At 44.3% G+C, this 20,259-nt stretch overlaps 1 protein-coding gene across 1 annotated transcript; it reads left to right on the forward strand.

Moving 5' to 3' along the window:
- The first annotated feature begins 174 nt into the window (after nt 1-174).
- On the forward strand, nt 175-19,901 carry RETREG3 (reticulophagy regulator family member 3). The gene is made up of 9 exons (XM_043468137.1): nt 175-527; nt 11,523-11,629; nt 12,720-12,750; nt 13,661-13,787; nt 14,432-14,516; nt 15,323-15,460; nt 16,467-16,549; nt 17,192-17,324; nt 17,717-19,901. Exons 1-9 carry the CDS (start codon nt 289-291, stop codon nt 18,172-18,174), a joined length of 1,401 nt encoding a protein of 466 aa, XP_043324072.1. The 5' UTR covers nt 175-288; the 3' UTR covers nt 18,175-19,901.
- Nucleotides 19,902-20,259: the final 358 nt, after the last annotated feature.

A 20,259-nucleotide genomic window follows, 5' to 3' on the forward strand; every position in this document is an offset into this window, starting at 1 on the left:
CCGCCCACAAACTTCCTCTGTTCCAATGAAAACTGAGTTCTGGCGAGGGCACTTCCTTACTCGTTCGGCTTCAGTCCTGCGGACTACGCGTGCGCAGCTCCTGCTTGGGGGCGCCGGGGACGTAATTTTGACGCAGTGTTCTTCGTTCTGGGATGTACGCGACCGAGAGCCTTCGCGCAGGCGCGCTGTGGAGGGATGCGGCCTCCCTCGCTGTTTCGCGCATCTGCGCAGTTGGTATTATTGTGACTGTCGGGCCGTGGCCCCGGATGTTGTGGCTGCCGGGGGGAGATGGCGGAGGCAGAGGGGGTGGCCGAGGCCCCAGGCCCAGCCTCGGGTCAGACTTTCAAGGGTCGCCGCCCTATGTCTGGCTCCTGGGAGCGGGACCAGCAGGTTGAGGCGGCGCAGCGGGCCCTGGTGGAGGTGCTGGGGCCTTACGAGCCTCTGCTGAGCCGAGTGCAGGCAGCCCTGGTGTGGGAGCGGCCAGCCAGGAGCGCCCTGTGGTGCCTGGGGCTGAACGCGGCTTTCTGGTGAGAGAACTGGATCCTCGGAAACCCTCCGAGGCGCGAATTCGTCAGGTTTCTCTAAGGCTCTATCTCTCGCCTCCTTTGTTTCCTTCGCTGCACTGGCTCCTACCTGTACCTGCCTAATTTTGCCTCACCTCCTTCCACTCTTTCCCGCCTGAAGCTCTGGCACCGCAGTTCTTAGGGCCTTCCAGTTGTTTCCCTTGCTTTACGTGCACCCTCGCCCCGCACATCTGGCAGGAGCTTCTAGTAACATCATGAGCCGCTCACAGTGCATTTTTAGCCAAGGGAAGCTGTGTCCTGTTAAGGCCATCACCTCCCTTCTCTTGTCTGCTCAACAGTTTCGAGATCTTAGTACTTATTGTTGGGGTAGGTGAGTAAGGCGTGAAATCTTGAAAAGGGATCCATAGGTGTAATAAGGAAACAGGCTTAAACGATCTGAATTAGCATGTTAGACAGACATCCTTTTGCCCACTCAGGAAGTTCGCGAAGTCTGAGAGTCCGTGAGAGCCTCCATAACTGCAACTTGAAAGAAAATTACAAGCTTTTGAAGACAGTTATGAAATAGTGATTGTGGGATTTCACCCATTTCAAAGCCACTTAAGACGACTTCTCCGTGTTCCAAGGAATTAGAGAGGCATCCTTCGCCACGGTTTATATGCAAGGAAATTGAGGGTGCCTAAGTGTTTGTTTTTCTGAACTGGGATAGTAGGGCTAAAAATATGCTTAAAGAATCTGTCTGTGTCATGCTGTGTGAAAAAGGAACTGCTGCTTCCCTGAGTTGTCATCTCCTGAAGTGAACTTAGGTCTTCATAGAATCTGCCAAGCAGAGCTTGTATTTATTCATAACTAGGGAAGTATTACTGATCAGATTCCAAGGGAGCTCAAGTGTTGGTGGGGGCGGGGGGGCTTTTACAGCTGAATGAAAAATAAAGCAGTTCTGGATGAGCTTGAAACAAAACAAAATGTGTGTTTCCAAAACATAATTGTTTTTGCTAAAAATATCTTTCCTCTTGAAATTCTTGGTCTTAAAACCAAAATATTTGTTATTCTTTGAAAGAACGTTTTCAGTGAGCTGGAGCAAAAGAAATAATTCCAAGTTCATTGACAGGAAGACACACTGCGGAGGTATATATTACATTAATTGTCTCCTGGTTTGAAGGAGACTTGGGTTAGAGGTGTCATAGCAGTCTCTGGTATCTGTTGCTTCTAGAGTCTTGAGCCAACTTGATAAACTTTTCCTCCAGGATTCTTCGTTTCTTTTTGGTAGTGCTTCTTCCTTGATCCCCAGGTACCTACTCTCTCCCAGGCTCTCTGTCAGAAAACTTTTAAGTTGTAGCACCTCATTCTGGAGCATTTCCCCAAATGACCTTATCTTCTTTTCCTCTCACCTCCACATCCCAGACCGTAGCCCCAGACCATTAAGTCAAAACTTCCTTGCCTACAATGGGATTGTATTATTAGGAAAAGAGCTGATCATGAATCAGTTTGTATTAAAGTGTGACTGACTGATGTATAAAAACATTGGCAGCATTTAAATGAATTCTGATAAAGCAAGGGTTTATTAATGCAAATAGATCAGTAGCATGTATGTTGTTATTTTTGAGGAGAGGACCTTCCACATGATCCTTGCCTGAGAAAGATCTTCTGGGTAGAATGTGGGGTGGAAGTCTGCTCATACATGTGTTTAAATGTTACAGTTACCTTTAATTTGCTGGTTCCCAACAGCATTTACTTAAGTTTACTAATATGCTATGTTTAGAATGTCACATCCCTTTCTCCTACTCCTGGGTCTCTTAATGCAGTGATGCCAATCGGTCTTTATCTCTGGCATTTCCTGATAGCTTGCCTGCTGTGTATCCAGTAGGCATTTACTCTTGTTACATTCCCATCAGGCTCTAAGTAGGTGGGGGAGAGATGTAGCAAAATGAGGGTGTGACTCTTGAGAGTGAAAGAACAACTGGGTGTACCATTTATGGAGAGGACTCATACCTGTGAAGGTTACAAAATGGACTGACTGATGGTGGGAAGGATCCAGAAGTGAGGGTTGTTTAGCATTGGAGTTCACAGGGTGGTTTCTCCTAGGAAATGAGCTTCCGCGGAAGGTGATTTGACGTTCACAATAAAAGTCAGACCACATTCCAGTAGCATCAAATTGAATATGGGTGTAGATATTTTGCTTAGGAATGTCAAAGAGTAATTGCTTTGTTCTCATTTCATTTAAAAAGGTATTTAGAAAATGCAGGTGGGTCTTGGGTGCAGGTTACAGAGAAATCAAATCTGAAGTAATTTATTTTTCGGTACTTGTTTTGAATAATGATACATCATTAACTGAGGTGTTTTATACATTTCGAGGTATTAGAAGACTGAATAGGAGTACAAACAAATCATCAGAATTCAGGTAGGTAGCTCTTAACTTTCAATGTTCTATCTTCTCAGTTGAGGTTTTCCTGTACCTGTGAATGTGCCCTCTTACATTTTAATAAAGAACATAAAAGAGAGGGATAGATGAGATGCCTCACTCCTATAGTATTTCAAGGCTTTCCTTCTTATTTTCCAGTTCCAGAAAAATTATAGTGATTGTGGTCTTTAGCCTATATTGCTCCTTGCTTCACTTATATTTTTTCTAGTATAACAACAGAAATATCAGGCCTTCCTTATCAATATCAGGCCTGTATTTTCATTAGCCTCAACACCACCTGTAAATGAGTGATTTGGGGGAAGAATATCTGAGTCAGCAAGAATCTATCCTGACAGGATAAGAAAAGAACAGGTTGTAGTAACTTTTTGGTTGGACTCATTCCTAGGAGATAAGGGAAGGATAAAGGAGCCCCCGAAAGGAGTGTGAACTCTAAACCCTTGCACTGCCTCCTATGAAAAGCACGTGGTTCAAGGGGGTTGGGGACTAGGGGTGGGAGGGGCAGATGACTGCTGAGCTCTCTTCCAGTTTTTCACATTCTGTGATTCTAGGTGGTTAGGAATATTGATTTAGAGCAGTCCACAAACTTTTTTTTCTTTTTGATAAGATCTCTGTTGGGATCTGTTTTTAGAGTCACTAGTCTGAGTTAACCATTCTGTATTTTAGGGGGTATTTGGAGAAGGAAATGGTAACCCACTCCTGTGTTCTTGCCTGGAGAATCCCAGGGACGGTGGAGCCTGGTGGGCTGCCATCTGTGGGGTCACACAGAGTCGGACACGAATGACATGACTTAGCAGCAGCAGCAGGAAATTCTTGTTTTCGCAATGGGATAAAGGTGATTCCCCTCCCTGAATACCCCCCAAGTGAAAAAATGACCCAAGAAGTGATTATACAGCAACGCTGATTTAAAAGGTTACAATTTGAGGGGGAAAAAAACAGTAGTGAGAGATAGGAAGTGGAAGGGAGGGCCTTTTAAGTAGAGGCATTTATTCTGTGAAAAAACAATATGTACATCAAATTTCAGATGAAATCTATTGAGCAGATGTTTCTGATGATAGTCTTTGGAGGGTTCTTCTTGCATTTGGTAGCAGGAAGGACTCCCAGAGATGCCTCGTTGTTGTCGCTAAGTCGTGTCCAGCTCTTTGCTACTCCATGGACTGTAGCACGCCAAGCTTCCCAGTCCTTCACTGACTCCCTGAGCAGGGAGGATTCCCAGAGATGCCTTGGCTTCCTTTTTTTTTTTTTTTTTTCTTTTTGCCTTTGTTTTGCCAAAGTTTTTATCTGTTCTCATTTTAAGGTTGGGTGCTTTCTGTCCATTAACATAAGGTGGGTCGTTTGCAGCTAGCTGGTTTCATTTCTGGTTTTGTACAGGCAGCAACCAGCTCTACATGATATAGGTTGCGTTAATTTTTTTTTCTTTCTAATTTACCAGTGACTGGCTCATTAACCAGACAGCCGCAAGTGCTGTATAATAATGGGCTTTCTGTCCCTATAGGGTGGGCTGCTTTGTTCTGAAGTGCCACTGAGAGAAGCTTACTCTGTAATAACAAAGAAACCCAGAAATAGTATCTTCTTTGATTGAAAATAGACATGTGATCTTTCTTTTGTTTATGATTATAGCAGACTCTAATTTACCTATACTAATGATGAGGATCCATGCTATAGTTGACCTCAAAAAATTGTTTCTTTTTGGAATTTCTCATGATTTTTCTGGACACCAGACTGTTTTTCTAATAAGTATTTTATTTAGACTGATAGTTAATTGAATTTTAGCCCCTAGTAAAGGGGGTGGATAATTTATAAAAGGACAAAAAAAAAAAACAATAATAAATCAATGGATATATACATTTTTACTCATTAATAATACAAAATCTAATATAAGTGGCAGTGAGTTACTAATTTCTGCTTATTAGGTTTTTAAAAATGATAGTATTTAATTCTGGGCAAAATATGGGAAATCTGGTATATGGTTGATAGGAATATGAATTTGACAACCTTTCTGGAAACTAATTTGACAACAGTATTAAGATACTTAAAAAGTTACTACCTTTTCAAGGGCTGGGAGAAATGGGGAGTGATTGCTAACCGGCATGGGGTTTTTTGGGGAGTGATTAAAATGTTCTAAATCAGATAATGATGATAGTTGCAACTCTGAGATACCAAAAAACACTGAATTTGACTGTTTAAAAGGTGTATTTTATGGTATGCAAACTGTATCTCTGTAATGCTGTTAAAATAGTTAATGGTTTTTGACCTAGTACTTCCATTTAAAGTAATCATAAGTAAGGTCAGATTTATGCTCAGAGATACAGAGTTCAGCTTTATTTTATTACATCAAAAATTGGAAGCATCTCAGTTCAATTAGGGAAAGGTTTAAAAAGTAATTGTATCTGGGTATGATGTAATCATCCTTAAGCTGTGAGTGCTTTGCTGGTGATAAAGGAAAACATCTATGGATTTTTAAATGAAGGAGAACGTTTTTAAACCAGGTACTCTATCCTTCCATGGAGTACTTTATATGTGAATATTTTTTAACTGAAGGGAATAATCTCTCGCTATTTTGGGATATGTGTGTGGATAACGAGTTGTTTATTTTTTAAACTTTTTACGGTGGAAAATTGGAAAACGTATATATAAGCAGGCAGAATAATATTATGCATCATCACATACCTAGCTTTAAAAATGTTCAGTTCTTAAAAAAAAAAGTTCAGTTCTTGGCCAATTTTGTGTCTCCTATACCTCAGTCCTTTTCCACCTCCTCCTTTCTTGTTTTCAGGCAAGAAACCAGTTTGTCCTGTAGAGTGTCCTACAGAGTGTATTTTGCTGATTGCATCCCTGTGGCTTAACACGTTCCTCTGTGCTCTCCTGTGTATTTCCTGTAAATTGGTAGCTGAATCTAGAGGCTTGACCAGATTTAGGGTAAAAAAAAATTTTTTTGGCAGACTGGTAATAGTGTATTAATTTTATTTTCTTCCTTAGTTATGAACTATATTTTCTGAAATTTCTTCTACAGCCATGCTTGCCATTAGAAGTAAAAAAAAAATAAATATCATTAAGGAAAAGTCTATTGTGAGCCTCCTACAATTGGTAGAAGGAGTAATGGGCTATGGGCAATAATCAAATTAAATAATTCACATGTGAATATCCAGAGTTGCCTGCAATTGTAGTTGTTTTTGCTAAGTTGGAAAGTTCTCATGATGATTATAGTTGCTGAAAAAATGTTTTGCATGTTGTCTTATCCAGCTTGTACACTGTTATATCTGTATGTGAATTTTTTGGCTTGCAGAAATAGACATTGGAGGACGAAACTAATCCAGAGGAATCCTCCCTTATTTGTCTTCTTTTCTTTCTTATACCAATCTCACAAGTATTTTATCTTCAATGATATCTTGTCCTTGTACATAGTTGCAGAGTTGGTTATTTTTTTAACAGGTAGGCATCCAGTGCAGTTCAGTTCAGTCGCCCAGTTGTGTCTGAGTCTTTGCAACCCCATGGACTTCAACACGCCAGGCTTCCCTGTCCATCACCAACTCCCAGAACCTACCCAAACTCATGTCCATTGAGTTAGTGATGCCATCCAACCATCTCATCCTCTGTTATCGTCCAAGTTACCTCCATAAAATAAAAGTATAATGTGACTTAAATATATCCCAAGCACACCAATCTGAGAGTGATATTTCCTTTTGTTTAAGAATTTAGTATTGGGGGTGGAAGGAAAGGTGTACACACTACACTTATCCATATTCTTTTATGTTTGATAGACCCCTAAAGGAATTAATAACATTTGATGTTGTCTTCTCTGATAGTTCAGTTGGTAAAGAATCCTCCTGCAATGCAGGAGACCCAGTTCGATTCCTGGGTCGGGAAGATCTGCTGGAGAAGGGATAAGCTATCCACTCCAGTATTCTTGGACTTCCCTGGTGGCTCAGCTGGTAAAGAATCGCCTGCAATGCGGGAGACCTGGGTTTGATCCCTGGGTTGGGAAAATCCCCTGGAGAAGGGAGAGACTACCCACTCCAGTATTCTGGCCTGGAGAATTCCATGGACTGTATAGTCCATGGGGTTGCAAAAAGTCAGACATGACTGAGTGACTTAAAATTTTGGGGCTTCCCTTGTGGCTCAGCTGGTAAAGAATCCACCTGCAATGTGGGAGATCTGGGTTTGATCCCTGGGTTGGGAAGATCCCCTGGAGAAGGGAAAGGCTACTCACTCCAGTATTCTGGGCTGGAGAATTCCATGGACTAGTCCATGGGGTTGCAGAGTTGGACACGACTGAGTGACTTTCAGTTTCACTTTCAGGTACCTTGGAGGGGGCTTCCCAGGTGGCGCTAGTGGTAAGAAGCTTATCTGCTAGTGCAGAAGATACAAGAGATGCTGGTTCAATTCCTGGGTTGGGAAGATGCCCTGGAGGAGGAAATGGCAACCCACTCCAGTACTCTTGCCTGGAGAATTCCATGGACAGAGGAGCCTGGCAGGGTTCATAGGGTCCCATAGAGTCAGACACAACTGAAGTGACTTAGCATGCATTCACGTAGGTACCTTGAAGAGGTCAACTCTGGTGGTTTGAGGTGAACTTTCCATTAAGATTTTATCTATATGGAAGAAGCTATTTTTCCAAGAATTGTTATTTTACATGGGGCTTCCCTCACAGCTCAGTTGGTAAAGAATCCACCTGCAATTCGGGAGACCCTGGTTCAATTCCTGGGTTGGGAAGATCTGCTGGAGAAAGGATAGGCTATCCACTCCCGTATTCTTGGGCTTCCCTTGTGACTCAACTGGTAAAGAAACTCCACCTGCAATGTGGGAGACCTGAGTTCAGTCCCTGGATTGGGAAGATCCCCTGGAGAAGGGAAAGGCTACCCACTCCAGTATTCTGGCCTGGAGAATTCCATGGACTGTATAGTCCGTGGAATCACAAAGAGTCAGACACGACTGAGTGACTTCCACTTCACAGAAAAGCTCTTCTTCCTCTTAAGTTTCTGCAAGTTGGCTTGTTCACGGAAAGGTTATCCTGTGTCTGGCTCTAAAATTGCATTACTGACCAGGATTAATCCTTTCTCACTCTCTTTTCCTGTGTTGTCTTACCATTTCAAATCCCAGCTTAGATGTCCTCCTTGTTATTGTTATCTTGTCATGCTATGTTACAAACATGTACTGACATAAATCCACTTGAGAATAAGGTCCATGTGTTACTCTTTTCTGTAACTGGCCCACTTACCATAAGGCCTCAGCATATAGTAGGCAATTAATAAATGTTTGAATTGAGGTTGAAGCATAGGTGGGGGCTCTAACAGGCTACTAAAATAGTTCAGCTCTTGGAGAAACTGTGTTCTTACTGCCATCATCTTTGAAAAACTGACCTTTCTTAGGAAAGTTTAGTATCCTTTCCCTACCTCAGTTTGTATTTGCGTTAGCAGTTGTGACCTGGAAAGTGGAAATTGCAGATAGTCTGGATTGCCTCCCTAGAGAGTCCTCCCAGGTACTTCAGAGTACAGAGTCGTGCCACATCCTGCTGCTGGGACACAGAAGCAACAGCAGGGGGGAGCAGGTGCTCTCAGCCCTTATCCTTGGCCTTGTTCAACTTCCTAGCTTGTTGAGGTGATGAACTGACTTTGAAGAGATTAATGGCCTTGGGGCAGCTCTTGAGGCTTACTCCTGTTAAACTACTTTCATTCTTTAATTTCGTGTATAATTACAGTATCTTTGAAGTGATGGGGTGGAAATATTGGAATAAGGTTGCCATTAGTGACTGGGTTTCTCTAAGTTCTTGGTTTCTTCCATCCCTCATTTTTTGTATTGTTTAAAATACATAACATGGATTCATGTTTATTGAAAACAGTGCAAAACATCTAGAGACCGAAATTAAAGTTCCTCTGACAGTCCCTGAATGCACATATGTATTCATAGGTACACACAAATACAGCTTTTAAAAAAAAAAAAAAACATAAGGATTATACTCTTAATATGGTATTCTGTGAATATGTCAGGTCATTAGGTAATGTGTTGTGTTGAGATGATAAGAGATACGTTTATAACCATGAATGATCTCTTGGTCATCCTTATTCTCGTTTGATCAGTTGCTGTGATGATAGCTAATAACACTGCTCCTTTGTAAAACTGAATAGGACATATATTGGGCATATATAGGTGCCTTATTTGTATTTTCTTGTCTTTTTAGCAAGATCAACCATGGTATTTTTAAAGATAATTTTATTTGTTTATATTTGACTCTGCTGGGTCTTTGTTGCTGTGCAGGCTTTTCTCAAGTTTCGGTGAGCAGGGGCTACTCTTTCTAGTTGAGGTGCTCGGGCTTCTCATTACAGTGGCCTTCTCTTGTTAAGCAGCACAGGATCTAGGGCATATGGGCTCAGTAGTTGCAGCTTCCGTGCTCCAGAGCACAGGCTCAATAGTTGCGGCACACAGGCTTGGTTGCTCCACAGCATGTGGGATCTTCCTGGATCAGAGATTGACTCTGTCTTTTGCATTGGCAGGCGGATTCTTTACCACTGAGCACCAAGGAAGCCAACTACGATCCTTTTATAAGTGATTTAAGCATGTTGTTTCTAATACATACAAACATCCTGCATGATTTGTTATTGTTAATATCACATGTAGATGAGGAAACTGAGGCTTAAGGAGGTTTAAGCTAATTTACTCAAAGTCATACAACTAAGAATGCCTGTTCAGAGAAATAGACTCAAGTCAATCTAGCTTTAAAAGCCATACCTCACTGCCCTGCTGAACTGCTTCTCTGGTGATGCATTTGGCCTACTTCAATTCCTTGGTGGCTCAGTGTTAAAGAATCTGCCTGTCAGTGCAGGAGACATGGGTTTGATTCCTGGGTTGGGAAGATCCCTGGAGAAGGAAATGGCAACCCACTCCAGTATTCTTGCCTGGGAGATCCTATGGACAGAGTAGCCTGGTGGGTTGGAGTCCATGGGTTTGCGAAGAGTCAGACACGACTTAGCAACTAAACAACAACAAAGATCTTAGAACAGTTGTTTCTCAAACCATCTTCAGTGAAGGACTAGTGTTGTCATTTTCCCCAGTCTATATCTGATCAATATTTTTGTAAAATACAATATGAATAAGTTACTAGATAAAAAGGCACACAAAATACAAACCCAAATATATCCTTATGTTCGAAATTACTTGGTCAGATTACTATAAAAATTACTAGATTCTTGCTTTCAGTTTCTGTACTTACTTCCTGACAGTCTGGTAAAATCACTGGATACAGACACTCTGCAGGCACTGACTGCCCTGGAGGCTTTTGAGTTGGATCATAGAAAGACTCATAAGGACCAACCTTTTTTTTTTTTTTGTAAAAAAAATTTTATTGTGAAAGATTCTAAATATACACAGAAGTAGAGAGGAGAGCATAAAGAATTTCATGTACTCATCACCCAGCTTCAGCAGTTATCAACTCACAGTCAGTCTAGTTTCCTCTTCTTTCACATCCTTTGCCCCTTGCCAGGCTCTTGTTTTGACACAAATCCCAAATAGTATGTATCTCTAAAAGATAGGGACTCTTTAAAAACATAACTTCCATAATATCATCATATCCCCCCAAATTAACAGTAATTCCTTAATATTTTCAGATCTACTGTCAGTGTTCCGATTTCCCAAATTTTTTGTAAACATCTCTTTATGGTTGATTCTTTCAAATAATAATTAGCTTTTCCTTCATTCTGTTAATGCAATACATTACAGTTGTTGATTTTTGTATCTTGAACCATCCTTGTGTTCCTGGGATGAATCCCTGGAATTAGTCATGGTGTATAATCCTTTTAATATGCTGCTGAATTCATGTTGATAATATTTTACTAAGGATTTTTGCCTCTATATTCATAACATGTATTGGACTATAGTTTTCTTGTAGTGTTTTGTCTGGCTTTGGTATCGAGTCAGGTTTTCTGGGAAGTTTGAGAAGGGTTGGTGTCGATTCTGAAGAACTGGTTTTTAGATGGAGCTTCAGTGCTCACTTTCTATGTGTCCTTGACCAAGTTGGTTCACTTTTTTGTCTTTGTTCCTTTGTCTGTGAAAGGATATCTGATTGAGTTAGCTGTTCTTTAATGCACTTCTGTCAGTTTATTGCCCTGAACCAGGGTCTGATTTTATAGAAAGATGTTTGCTTTCATCATAACAACTTGTTCAGTTTGAGAATGAATTTTGGGGATTCCCTGGCCGTCCAGTGGTTAGGACTCTGAGCTTTCACTGCTGAGGGCCCAGGTTCAATCACTGATTGGGGAACTCAGATCCCATAAGCCACACAGTATGGCAGAGAAACCCCAAAACAGACAACAAAAAAGATGAATTTCTTCTTGAAATTAATAGAATCACAGACTTGAAAGTTGAAAGGGGCTCTAAGTTTATTTGATTTAGTCATTTGCCTTTGCAGAAGCAAATTCTTACCTCTACACCATAGGTAAAATAGCTAAAGTCCATTGAGTTTAAGTGATTTTTCCCAAGGTGTATAGCTAGCACTTAAGTCTGTTTACCACAGAACCAGTAGTGCACATATGGTCTTTTATGAAATTAGCTTAAGTGGATAATGATCTTCTCTTTTTCCTTCCCTTTAGGTTCTTTGCCCTGACATCCCTTCGTCTTGTGTTTTTACTTGCATTCAGCTCAATGATCATTGTGTGTATAGATCAATGGAAGAACAAAATCTGGCCTGAAATAAAAGGTGAGTTTGGTAGGATTTAGAACATTCTGAACTGGAAATGGTCTGTCATTTTTACCTGTAGTTTTAGGAGTTTCTGGAGGAGTATGTGGAGCTGGGAATAGCTTTTGAAGTCTGAATTATTTGCTTTAGGAGACACTTGAAGGGCTAGCGCCCCACCCGCAGTTCCTTAGAGCTGAGTTCTGTCCTTCCCATCATTGTTAAAGCTCAGGAAATCTGTATCCACCACCTGAGATATCCTTTCCTCCATAATTGGCGTGAGGAATAAATAGTCCTCAAGTTGTTAAATAATTTTCCTCATTGGATACTACATCATTACCAAGGCAGTATCAATTTGCCTCTCAGGAATTTCTGACTGATAAATAGGAGGTTAGGGGAGTAAGGAATAACAGTAGTTTTGGGATTTCAGAGCAAGGAGAGGAGTAAGAGTGGCATTACAGTTAGCAGAGGTAGGCAGCGGTAGGCTGGGCAGTTGATTTGGGTGGAGACTGAGAGTGAGGAAAATTGATGTAGGTTGGACATGTCATTTTTGAAGTGCTGGCAGAATATTCAAACCAGAGTGTACAGTTTTTAAATACATTCCCATCCTATTTTGCAGAGACTTCAAGGAATCATATAGTTCACCCACCTGTCCTATGGCTAGTGAATGTCAGAAGACTTTTCATCATTGATTGTAGTTAATGGGTCTCTTTTTAAAGAGAATAGCAGATATCCAGAATTAAAGTAGTCATAACATGCCCTCGTGACCTGGCACACACTGATGCATAAGAGCGACCCAGACACACTTGAGGGGTGGGTGGGATGAACTTTTTCGTGTGCACCTTGGCTCTCAGCTGTAGTGATTAGAAGGGGCCCTAATGCTCCATTTGAATTCCCACCCCATCCTACCAGAGAAATGAGCAGGCACTAGCTATCATTTCCTTGTCTGTAGCTCCCTAACTGGCAGTGTAACATGGTATCTCCTTTTTATTGGCTATTACTGTTTTCCTTTTCCCCAAACCTATTAAAACTTGAGCTGTCAGACCAACAGCCTAACATTTTCATGTTTTGTTTTCCCTACCAACTAATGCTGGTGTTTGTTTTAATATTGTAGTGCCAAGACCCGACGCGTTAGACAATGAGAGGTATGGAATGCTAATTAAATCCCTTTTTGTTGCTCTGATTGATTCTCTTGTTGTAATATTCTGGTTACAGGTTGTTAACTCCATGTTCTGGATACAAATTAGAAGCTGAGAACCTAGTCTGTTGCAGATAATCATTTTAACAAATCCTAAAGGCAGCAGTAGGTTGAGACGCTGAGTGTCCTGTGATACTTATAAGAGACAGTTCTGAGAAAGCAGCATTAGAGTGCTGACGTACCAAGGAATTATTCATATTCAGCCTGTGTAAAAACTTAGAGGCAACTTACCTCATTTGTCTCCGGGCTTTTATAAAAACGAGGTCATTTAGTGTTTTCTGTGACCTTCGGCCGTTTCAAGTTCCTGGTCAGAAAATACATTCATTTCTGGCATCAGCAAGCCAAAGATTCCTCTTGTGGCTTACAGCTCCTGCTTTCATTTTTGAGTTCATTCATGTCATGTGTTGGATTGTCTTTGCTGGGTTTATTTTGGTTTTGCTTTGTTTGTTTTCTCTCTAAGGGGCACATCCATTGCCTCCACCCCACCCGCCGCAGTGCCGTCAGACTGTGCTGTGCATTTTCTCCTGGATTGCAATCACAGTGAATTGCAATGGTCTGAGCACAGGAAAGATGCTTTTAAGCACAAAGGGCCTAGGAGCTGGTGGCAGGTTTACACATGTGGATTGGGCTGCTGGCTCATAGGGTGGAGTTGTCAGAACAAGTTTGCTCTCCTAGTCTTTAAATTCAAGTTTCAACCTGGAGCGCCAAGAAGAAAGTCATGCTTCACCTCTAGAGCACCTCGGGCTAGCCACTCCCCCACCCCTATTTAAACCCGGAACCATCGGCTGCCTTCAAAGTGAGATGGGGGGGAGCCCTCAGCACCCTCCTTTCACAGCTCCCCCTTCTCTTTCCTATAGCTGGGGCTTTGTGCACCCTCGGTTGCTCAGCGTGCCCGAGCTCTGCCACCACGTAGCTGAAGTCTGGGTTAGTGGGACCATTTTCATAAGGAATCTTTTGCTTTTCAAAAAGCAAAACCCAGGCAAGGTAAGACTTCCCTTTTTCAACTCTCATTTCTGGCTTCTCAGTTCAGTTCATGCTAAACTGAAATAGCCCTTTTACTACATATCCTCATTCAAGAAAGAAAAGACCATGGTGCTGGTAGAGACAAGGGAAGTCATAGGAAGGGGCTTCTGACCAGCCACTAGGACTAGGGCAAGAACTCGATGACTCCTTCAGGTGCTTGCCACTTAGATTAGGCCGTCTTCCTGCCCCAAGATGGGAAAGAAAGCTTGCTTGTGTGCATTCTGTGTCATATTAAACATGTGGTAGGTGGTTGAGGTTTTTATTTTACTTTGCCTTAAAAAAGCCCACCACCAGCACTTGTTTTCAGAGAGAATTTTTGGCTCAGTCCTATTCAAACCAGTTTCCCAGCATGAAAGGTGCAACCCTGTGGGGTTAGCCATGTGAGAGGAGTTTGAATAGGAGTGGCCGTGGTCCCTTTCCTCCCCAGCAGAATCCCCGTCGGACGCAGCAGTGGCTGGCTAGGTACGTGTCATTCTGACATGTCCATGCTTTATTCAGAGGTCATGAAAGTCATTTCAGGCACACCTCCATCTTATCTGCCTCCCAGCCCCACCCCATCCCCTGCCATACAGCAGAAACTTAACATTGTTTCCTGACACCCCTAGTTCTGCTTGCTGAGCTGTGGGATACTGACCTTTTTGGCTGTCTTGGGCCGCTACATCCCTGGGCTCCTGCTCTCCTACTTAATTCGTAAGTATGGTATATACCTCCCCCACAAGCTTAACCTACTCATAGCTTTTCTAGCCATAGCTAACTTTGTCTGGAGAGAGGACTTTTATATTTTGGTTTTCCAGGAAATGACCTTTTTATATTTTCATGTCCTGTTTAGAGTCATGAAAATACCTTTCTTCTTACCTGTGCCAAGCTCCCCACATATAAAGTCCTTTTCTTACCAAGTTTTAGAAACTGACAAGGGTCCACAAGAAAGGACTGTCTGTTCCTATTTCAGGAGGGAATTTTTAGAGTCAGTTGTATTGTGTAACAGTAGAACATAACTCTTAGGATTCTGTTCTAGGTTCTGTTTACCCTGTAGGTTACTAGGTTCTGTTTACCCTGGAGCACTTCTCCCCCACCCCTGGAGCAGTTCTGTAAGTTTAGTTACTTCATATTGACATGAACTCTGTCTACTCGGGGCTGGAAGAACTGAGCAGTGATGACCCCGGTGATTGTATAGCAGAAGCTGGAATGATTTGTTGTGTAGTTGCTGAGGCACTGTTACCATTTGGTCTTGCTTATGCCTCAGCGACGCCCACGTGCAGGTGACAGCACGGGTTCTGCCCTTGATGTGTCAGCAGCACAGCCCACTGTGCACAACCCTGTCAGGGCTACAGAGTCTCTGACCCCAAAAGTCTTCACCTCGTGAAGATGACCTGCAGAATTAAACAGGACCGTTCCACACTAAGTGCCCCAGCCCTAAGGACACAAGGCAGAGGGACAGTCAGGGACTGTGCATGCGGCCCTTTGTCCATCTCACCACTCTTTCTCACTCCTCTCAGTTGTCACTGTCATGATGTGGCCCCTCACGGTGTACCACCGACTGTGGGACCGAGCGTACGTGTGGCTGAAGCCCGCACTGCAGCGGCTGGACTTCAGTGTTCGTGGCTACATGATGTCCAGGCAGAGAGAGAAGCAATGTAAGTGTCCAGGGGAGCCTTCCGTCCATTTGCGCAGTTTGGGGAGGAGAAGGAGAAGCCCATAGGTTTGGCATCGTAGGCCCTTGAACATGGAGAAATGGCATGTGGTTGGTGTGTAGGGGGTTGGTAGGTAAAAGTGATGATCTACTCTAGGGAAATCTCTTCAGGCTTACCAATTTTTCCCTTTGGAATTCTAGACACTCCTATTTTAAACAAATATGAGAAAAGTTCTCCCAAGTCATATAAAAGACAGTGAAGATATTCCCAGTGTTAGCTGCTTTTTATGAAGCCCATCCCGTGTGCCCAAGCACTGAGCTGGCTGCTCTGCATACGTTGTCTGTACAACACCCTTAAGAAGAGGGTGGTATTTTCCTTTTCTGGTTGAAGAAACTGAAGCTTATGGTTAGTAAATGGCAGAGTAGGTCTTTTAAACCCCTCAGCTGGGCCTCTTCACTCCTGAAAGCTGCCTTCCAAAAGTGATTGAAAACTGGCTTCAGAAGCCAAACATACTAGCCTGAGATCCTCCAACCCACAAACGACAATCGAGCGAACTTTTCCCTCTCTTCTGTGGTGTGGTCAGGTTGGATCTTAAGCCCCCTCGGCCTTCTAAGAGCCCTGCACATGGGTGCCAAGGCCCAGCTCCCCCTGACTCAGTCAGCTGAACTTCTCAAAAGCCTGATTCAGCCCAGGTGGAGTGTCTCCCTTTGCCTTCTCTGTGATAGTGTCCCCTTTTCACACTGATATCTGATCTGTTCTTAGGTGATCTTGAGGCTTGTTGACAAGTCTGGTAGTTGATCTGACCTGAACAAAAAGGGTTTCTTTCCTGTGTTATCATGTTATCAGCTTACCTTGCCACTTAGGCTCTGCAGCTCCTTCCTCAGACATCCTTATGTAGGTTTAAGGGGTTCATTCTCTTGTATTCTGACTTGAATGCCTTTGAAATTCAAAGAGGGCGGGAGTTTGCCCTCAAGGGAAGGTGTTCACGGCTTTTGCTCTTCCCACACAGTGCGGCGCCGAGCTCTCCACCCAGAGCACGCTGTGGACAACCACAGTGACAGCGAGGAGGAGCTTGCTGCCTTCTGTCCTCAGGTATCTGGGGTGTGGGAGCTGCCTCACTGGCCAGTTTTAGCTCCGTTTTTACCATCTGGTACTCCTGTTTAGACAGTAAACAGGTTTCCAAGCTCACTGTGGGCTCTCCAGGGACCCAGCTTTTTGCCTTTCTCCAAGGACCTCCCTGCCCCCAAGAGCAGTGAGGAGAGAAGCTAGTATTATATTGGGACTTTGTATGTAGATCTCAGTTTGAGTCTGGTAACCAGCACACCCTCTTCCATGTCGCCTTTTAACCCGTCATCAGGGCAGAACTTCTGCAACTGGCCTGATCACACTTAAAACAGCACAGCTTGCCTTAGGTCAAGCAGTAACCTGTGCACATCCTCCCAGCCATCTGTGAAAAGTATTCTCTGGGTCAGTTATTTGCATCAGAGTCTAAGTGGCTGGTTGACTGTCAACACTGCTTTCCTTCCTGGGCTCAAGATTGATGAAAAGAGTGTCTTCCCTGGGGGAGCAGCCTGAAAGGGGTCAGGATTCTGACTAAAGTCGCCATCCATGCCTGGTTACACTGTTAGCCTTAGGCCTTTGGGGCCAGCTCACTGCTGAAGCTGTAAGTGGCAAACTGCACCTGTTTCTAATGGCACCGTTTCTTCATGCTTGTTGGTCTTGTCTTTTCCTCAGCTGGATGATTCCACTGTTGCCAGGGAACTTGCCATCACAGACTCCGAGCACTCGGATGCTGAGGTCTCCTGTACAGACAACGGTACATTCAACCTTTCACGGGGCCAAACACCTCTAACAGAAGGCTCTGAAGGTGAGAGGAACCTTGGACCCGAGTTGATACTGGCTCCGACTGTTGCCGCTCAGCTTTGCAGGCAGCAGGGACACTACCCCTGCCTCTGTTTTCCGAGCTGTGGGTTAGGTGGTGGAGCAGCTTTAGGGGCATGGCTCCAGCCAGATGGCACTGCTGCTGCCCTGGAAGTCCTCAGTCCCTTAGTGGCCTCAGGATCGAAGCTCATGGGGGAGAAAGGGGAAGTTCTTTGGCCAGTAAAGGTAACAGCAGTCTATAAGTGGAGGGGGAAGGCTGACCAGTGCCAGAAACCCAGGGTGGAAACATTTGGTTATTTGGGGCTGACATGGTGGGGCTGGGACACAGGAAGGCCATACTACAGTTGCCATGTCTCAGACACTCCTCTGTTCTTGCAGACCTAGATGGTCACAGTGATCCAGAGGAATCCTTTGCCAGAGACCTTCCAGACTTCCCTTCCATTAACGTGGATCCTGCTGGCCTGGATGATGAGGACGATACCAGCATCGGGATGCCCAGCTTGATGTACCGGTCCCCGCCAGGGGCCGAGGAGTCTCAGGGCGCCCCTGCCAGCCGGGAAGAGGCCGCGCTGCCGGAGCTTTTGCTTGGTGCCCTGCCTGCAGGATCCAACCTCACCAGCAACCTTGCCAGCCTGGTTTCGCAGGGCATGATCCAGCTGGCCCTGGCAGGGGCCTCCCAGCCAGGCCCGTCTGGCCCACCTCCCCGGAGAGCCGCCAGAGGTGTCCTCAGGGCACCCAGTTCAGACCTGGACACTGATGCTGAGGGGGATGACTTTGAACTTCTGGACCAGTCAGAGCTGAATCAGCTGGACCCTGCCAGTTCCAGGAGCCACTGAGGAGAGACTTCCTTTGGGGGGTCACTGTGGTTTAAGTTTTTTTTTCTCCCCATTCCACTTAAGGTGAAGGGGCAAGGGAAGAACCCAGGTCCCACCTTCTGAATTATATATGTATGCATGGTGGCCTGGCTGATGCTCAGAGGCCTACTGAGAGAGGATACTCACTCCCTTGCTATCGGCTGGATGCTGATATCTGAGCTCAAGTCACCGAAGTGAGAGTGTGCTCCCTTGAGGCACACTTCTCTCTATCAGGATGGTGGTACTTTTGGGGAACAAAGTAGTCAGGGGTATTGGTTCCCTTTTGAGGGGATGCTGCTGTGTGCTTCTAGGTCTGGATGCTCAGAGGCCCTCAGTGAACCGATCCCTTCCCTTCCTTCCTCTGTTTATCATCTCCCTAGAGCTCCAAGTCAGGCAGCTGGAAGAGGTTAACTGTCCTCTTTTGCTAAGCCATGGTTGATTTGCCTTTTTCTAAGCAAACTTGTCCTTTGGTTCTGCAGAGCAGGCCTGCTCCCCTTGCCTCAGCCCATCCTCATTTCTTGAGGCCTACCCCCTAGTGCTCCAGAATCTTGCTTGTGAAGTTTTAGAATGTGAACATGAGGTGTGGGTGGGCTTCTTCCACATTACTTTGGGCTGTGGGGTCAGTGGGGTGGGAGGGTGAACGCCTCTGTAGCTCCCCAACTCACTCATTGTTTTGGAGCTGGTTATTTTTGGTGCTGCTAACCCCTGGCTCCATTTGCCCATCAGCCTGAGCAACGAGCAAAGCAATACCATACCATTCCATACCCATTTCCGTGTTCCTGTTCCTTCCCCTGCTCCTCCTCTGGAGAAGCAATAATCCCACACAGGCGGTGTCAGAGTAGCACTTTACAGACGGCTCAGTGGCATTCATCCCAGGAGCCACCAGCTCTTCTTGCACCAGCTTTTACCCCCCTGTTCAGCTCCTTTAATAATTTTGTTTTCAACTGCTTCCCAGTTTGGCAGGGCCTCTTTTAAGATGAGCCCAGTTAGCAAGAATCTGTCTGTAATCAGCAGAGACCCCTGTATGGGGTATCTATATGCTACTGCCCCTAGTAAAAAATCATATGAGACAAAAACAAAATGATCATTAGTTCTAAACCCATGCCTCCCCAATCAGAGCTCAAGCCGAATTCTCCTAATCATCTTTCCCTCCACATAAATTAACCCTTTGCTGATCCTCAGGGACCACTCCCCCCAACACCCCACACCTGGGTGATGGATGTTGGACAGAGCCCGTTTTCACGTGCTGCAGGTGGGAGTGCGCTAATGTGTTTGCTCTTGGTTGATGGAGAAGGTAGAGGCCAAGGAGTGAAAATAGTCAACGGTGAGAGGAGAGAAGAGCTTGGTGTCTGTTTCAGTCACTTCCCTTTGTGTGAAGTTTAGAGAAACAGCCTCTCCCCCACTTTAGGGTTCTCAGACAAACTTTGGACACCTCTCTTCTCAGAGCCCAGATGTCTTACAGGTGAGCTCTGATGTGGAAGAAAACAGGAGGTGTGGGAAAGGAGTGGGATTTTGTGTGTTTGCATGAGTGTGTGTAGCTTCAAGCCTTGGGAGTTGGCAGGAGGGAGAAAAGGAAGGAGAGCAAAATCTTTGGAAGGTGTTTTTTGTACCTGCAGATCCTGCTCTGAATCTCCTTAGTCCTCCACTGTGAATCCGGATGGGGATGAGGGTGGGAGGGGTGCTGGGGAATAAATCTTGTATGAGAACAACCTTTAAGAGACTTAACGTTGAATGGTGTCAGCCTTGAAAGGTCTTGCTAATCTGAGATGTTATTAGAGGAGGTGACAGCCTCAAAGAAAGCCCAATGTGTGAGGGACCCACTTGACCATCCTTGGTTTTTTGTTTTGTGACGGCCAGAAAAATCACCATGATAGGAGGCTGCCCCCCATCTCCAGGAGAGCCCAGATAGGAGCATAACCGGCACTCCCGGCCGGCATCTAGCCTGCAGTTCCATCATTCTAATTCTTAATATTGTCCACTCAACGTGTGAAGAGGAGTACAGGTTTCAAAGGCTAGTGAGGTTTGAGGTAATAGAGGCTTTTAAAAGTAGCACCATGCCCCAGTGGA

Source organism: Cervus canadensis, chromosome 1 (genome assembly GCF_019320065.1).
Source record: "Cervus canadensis isolate Bull #8, Minnesota chromosome 1, ASM1932006v1, whole genome shotgun sequence".
Classification (NCBI taxonomy): Eukaryota; Metazoa; Chordata; class Mammalia; order Artiodactyla; family Cervidae; genus Cervus; species Cervus canadensis.

What these genes read in the sequence shown, in the direction of transcription:
- RETREG3 (XM_043468137.1), top strand. Translation starts at nt 289, where the DNA reads ATGGCGGAGGCAGAGGGGGTGGCCGAGGCCCCAGGCCCAGCCTCGGGT. An exon ending in GGGCTGAACGCGGCTTTCTG is followed by an intron (nt 528 to 11,522) that starts GTGAGAGAACTG and finishes CCTTCCCTTTAG; the next exon opens with GTTCTTTGCCCTGACATCCC. An exon ending in AATCTGGCCTGAAATAAAAG is followed by an intron (nt 11,630 to 12,719) that starts GTGAGTTTGGTA and finishes TTAATATTGTAG; the next exon opens with TGCCAAGACCCGACGCGTTA.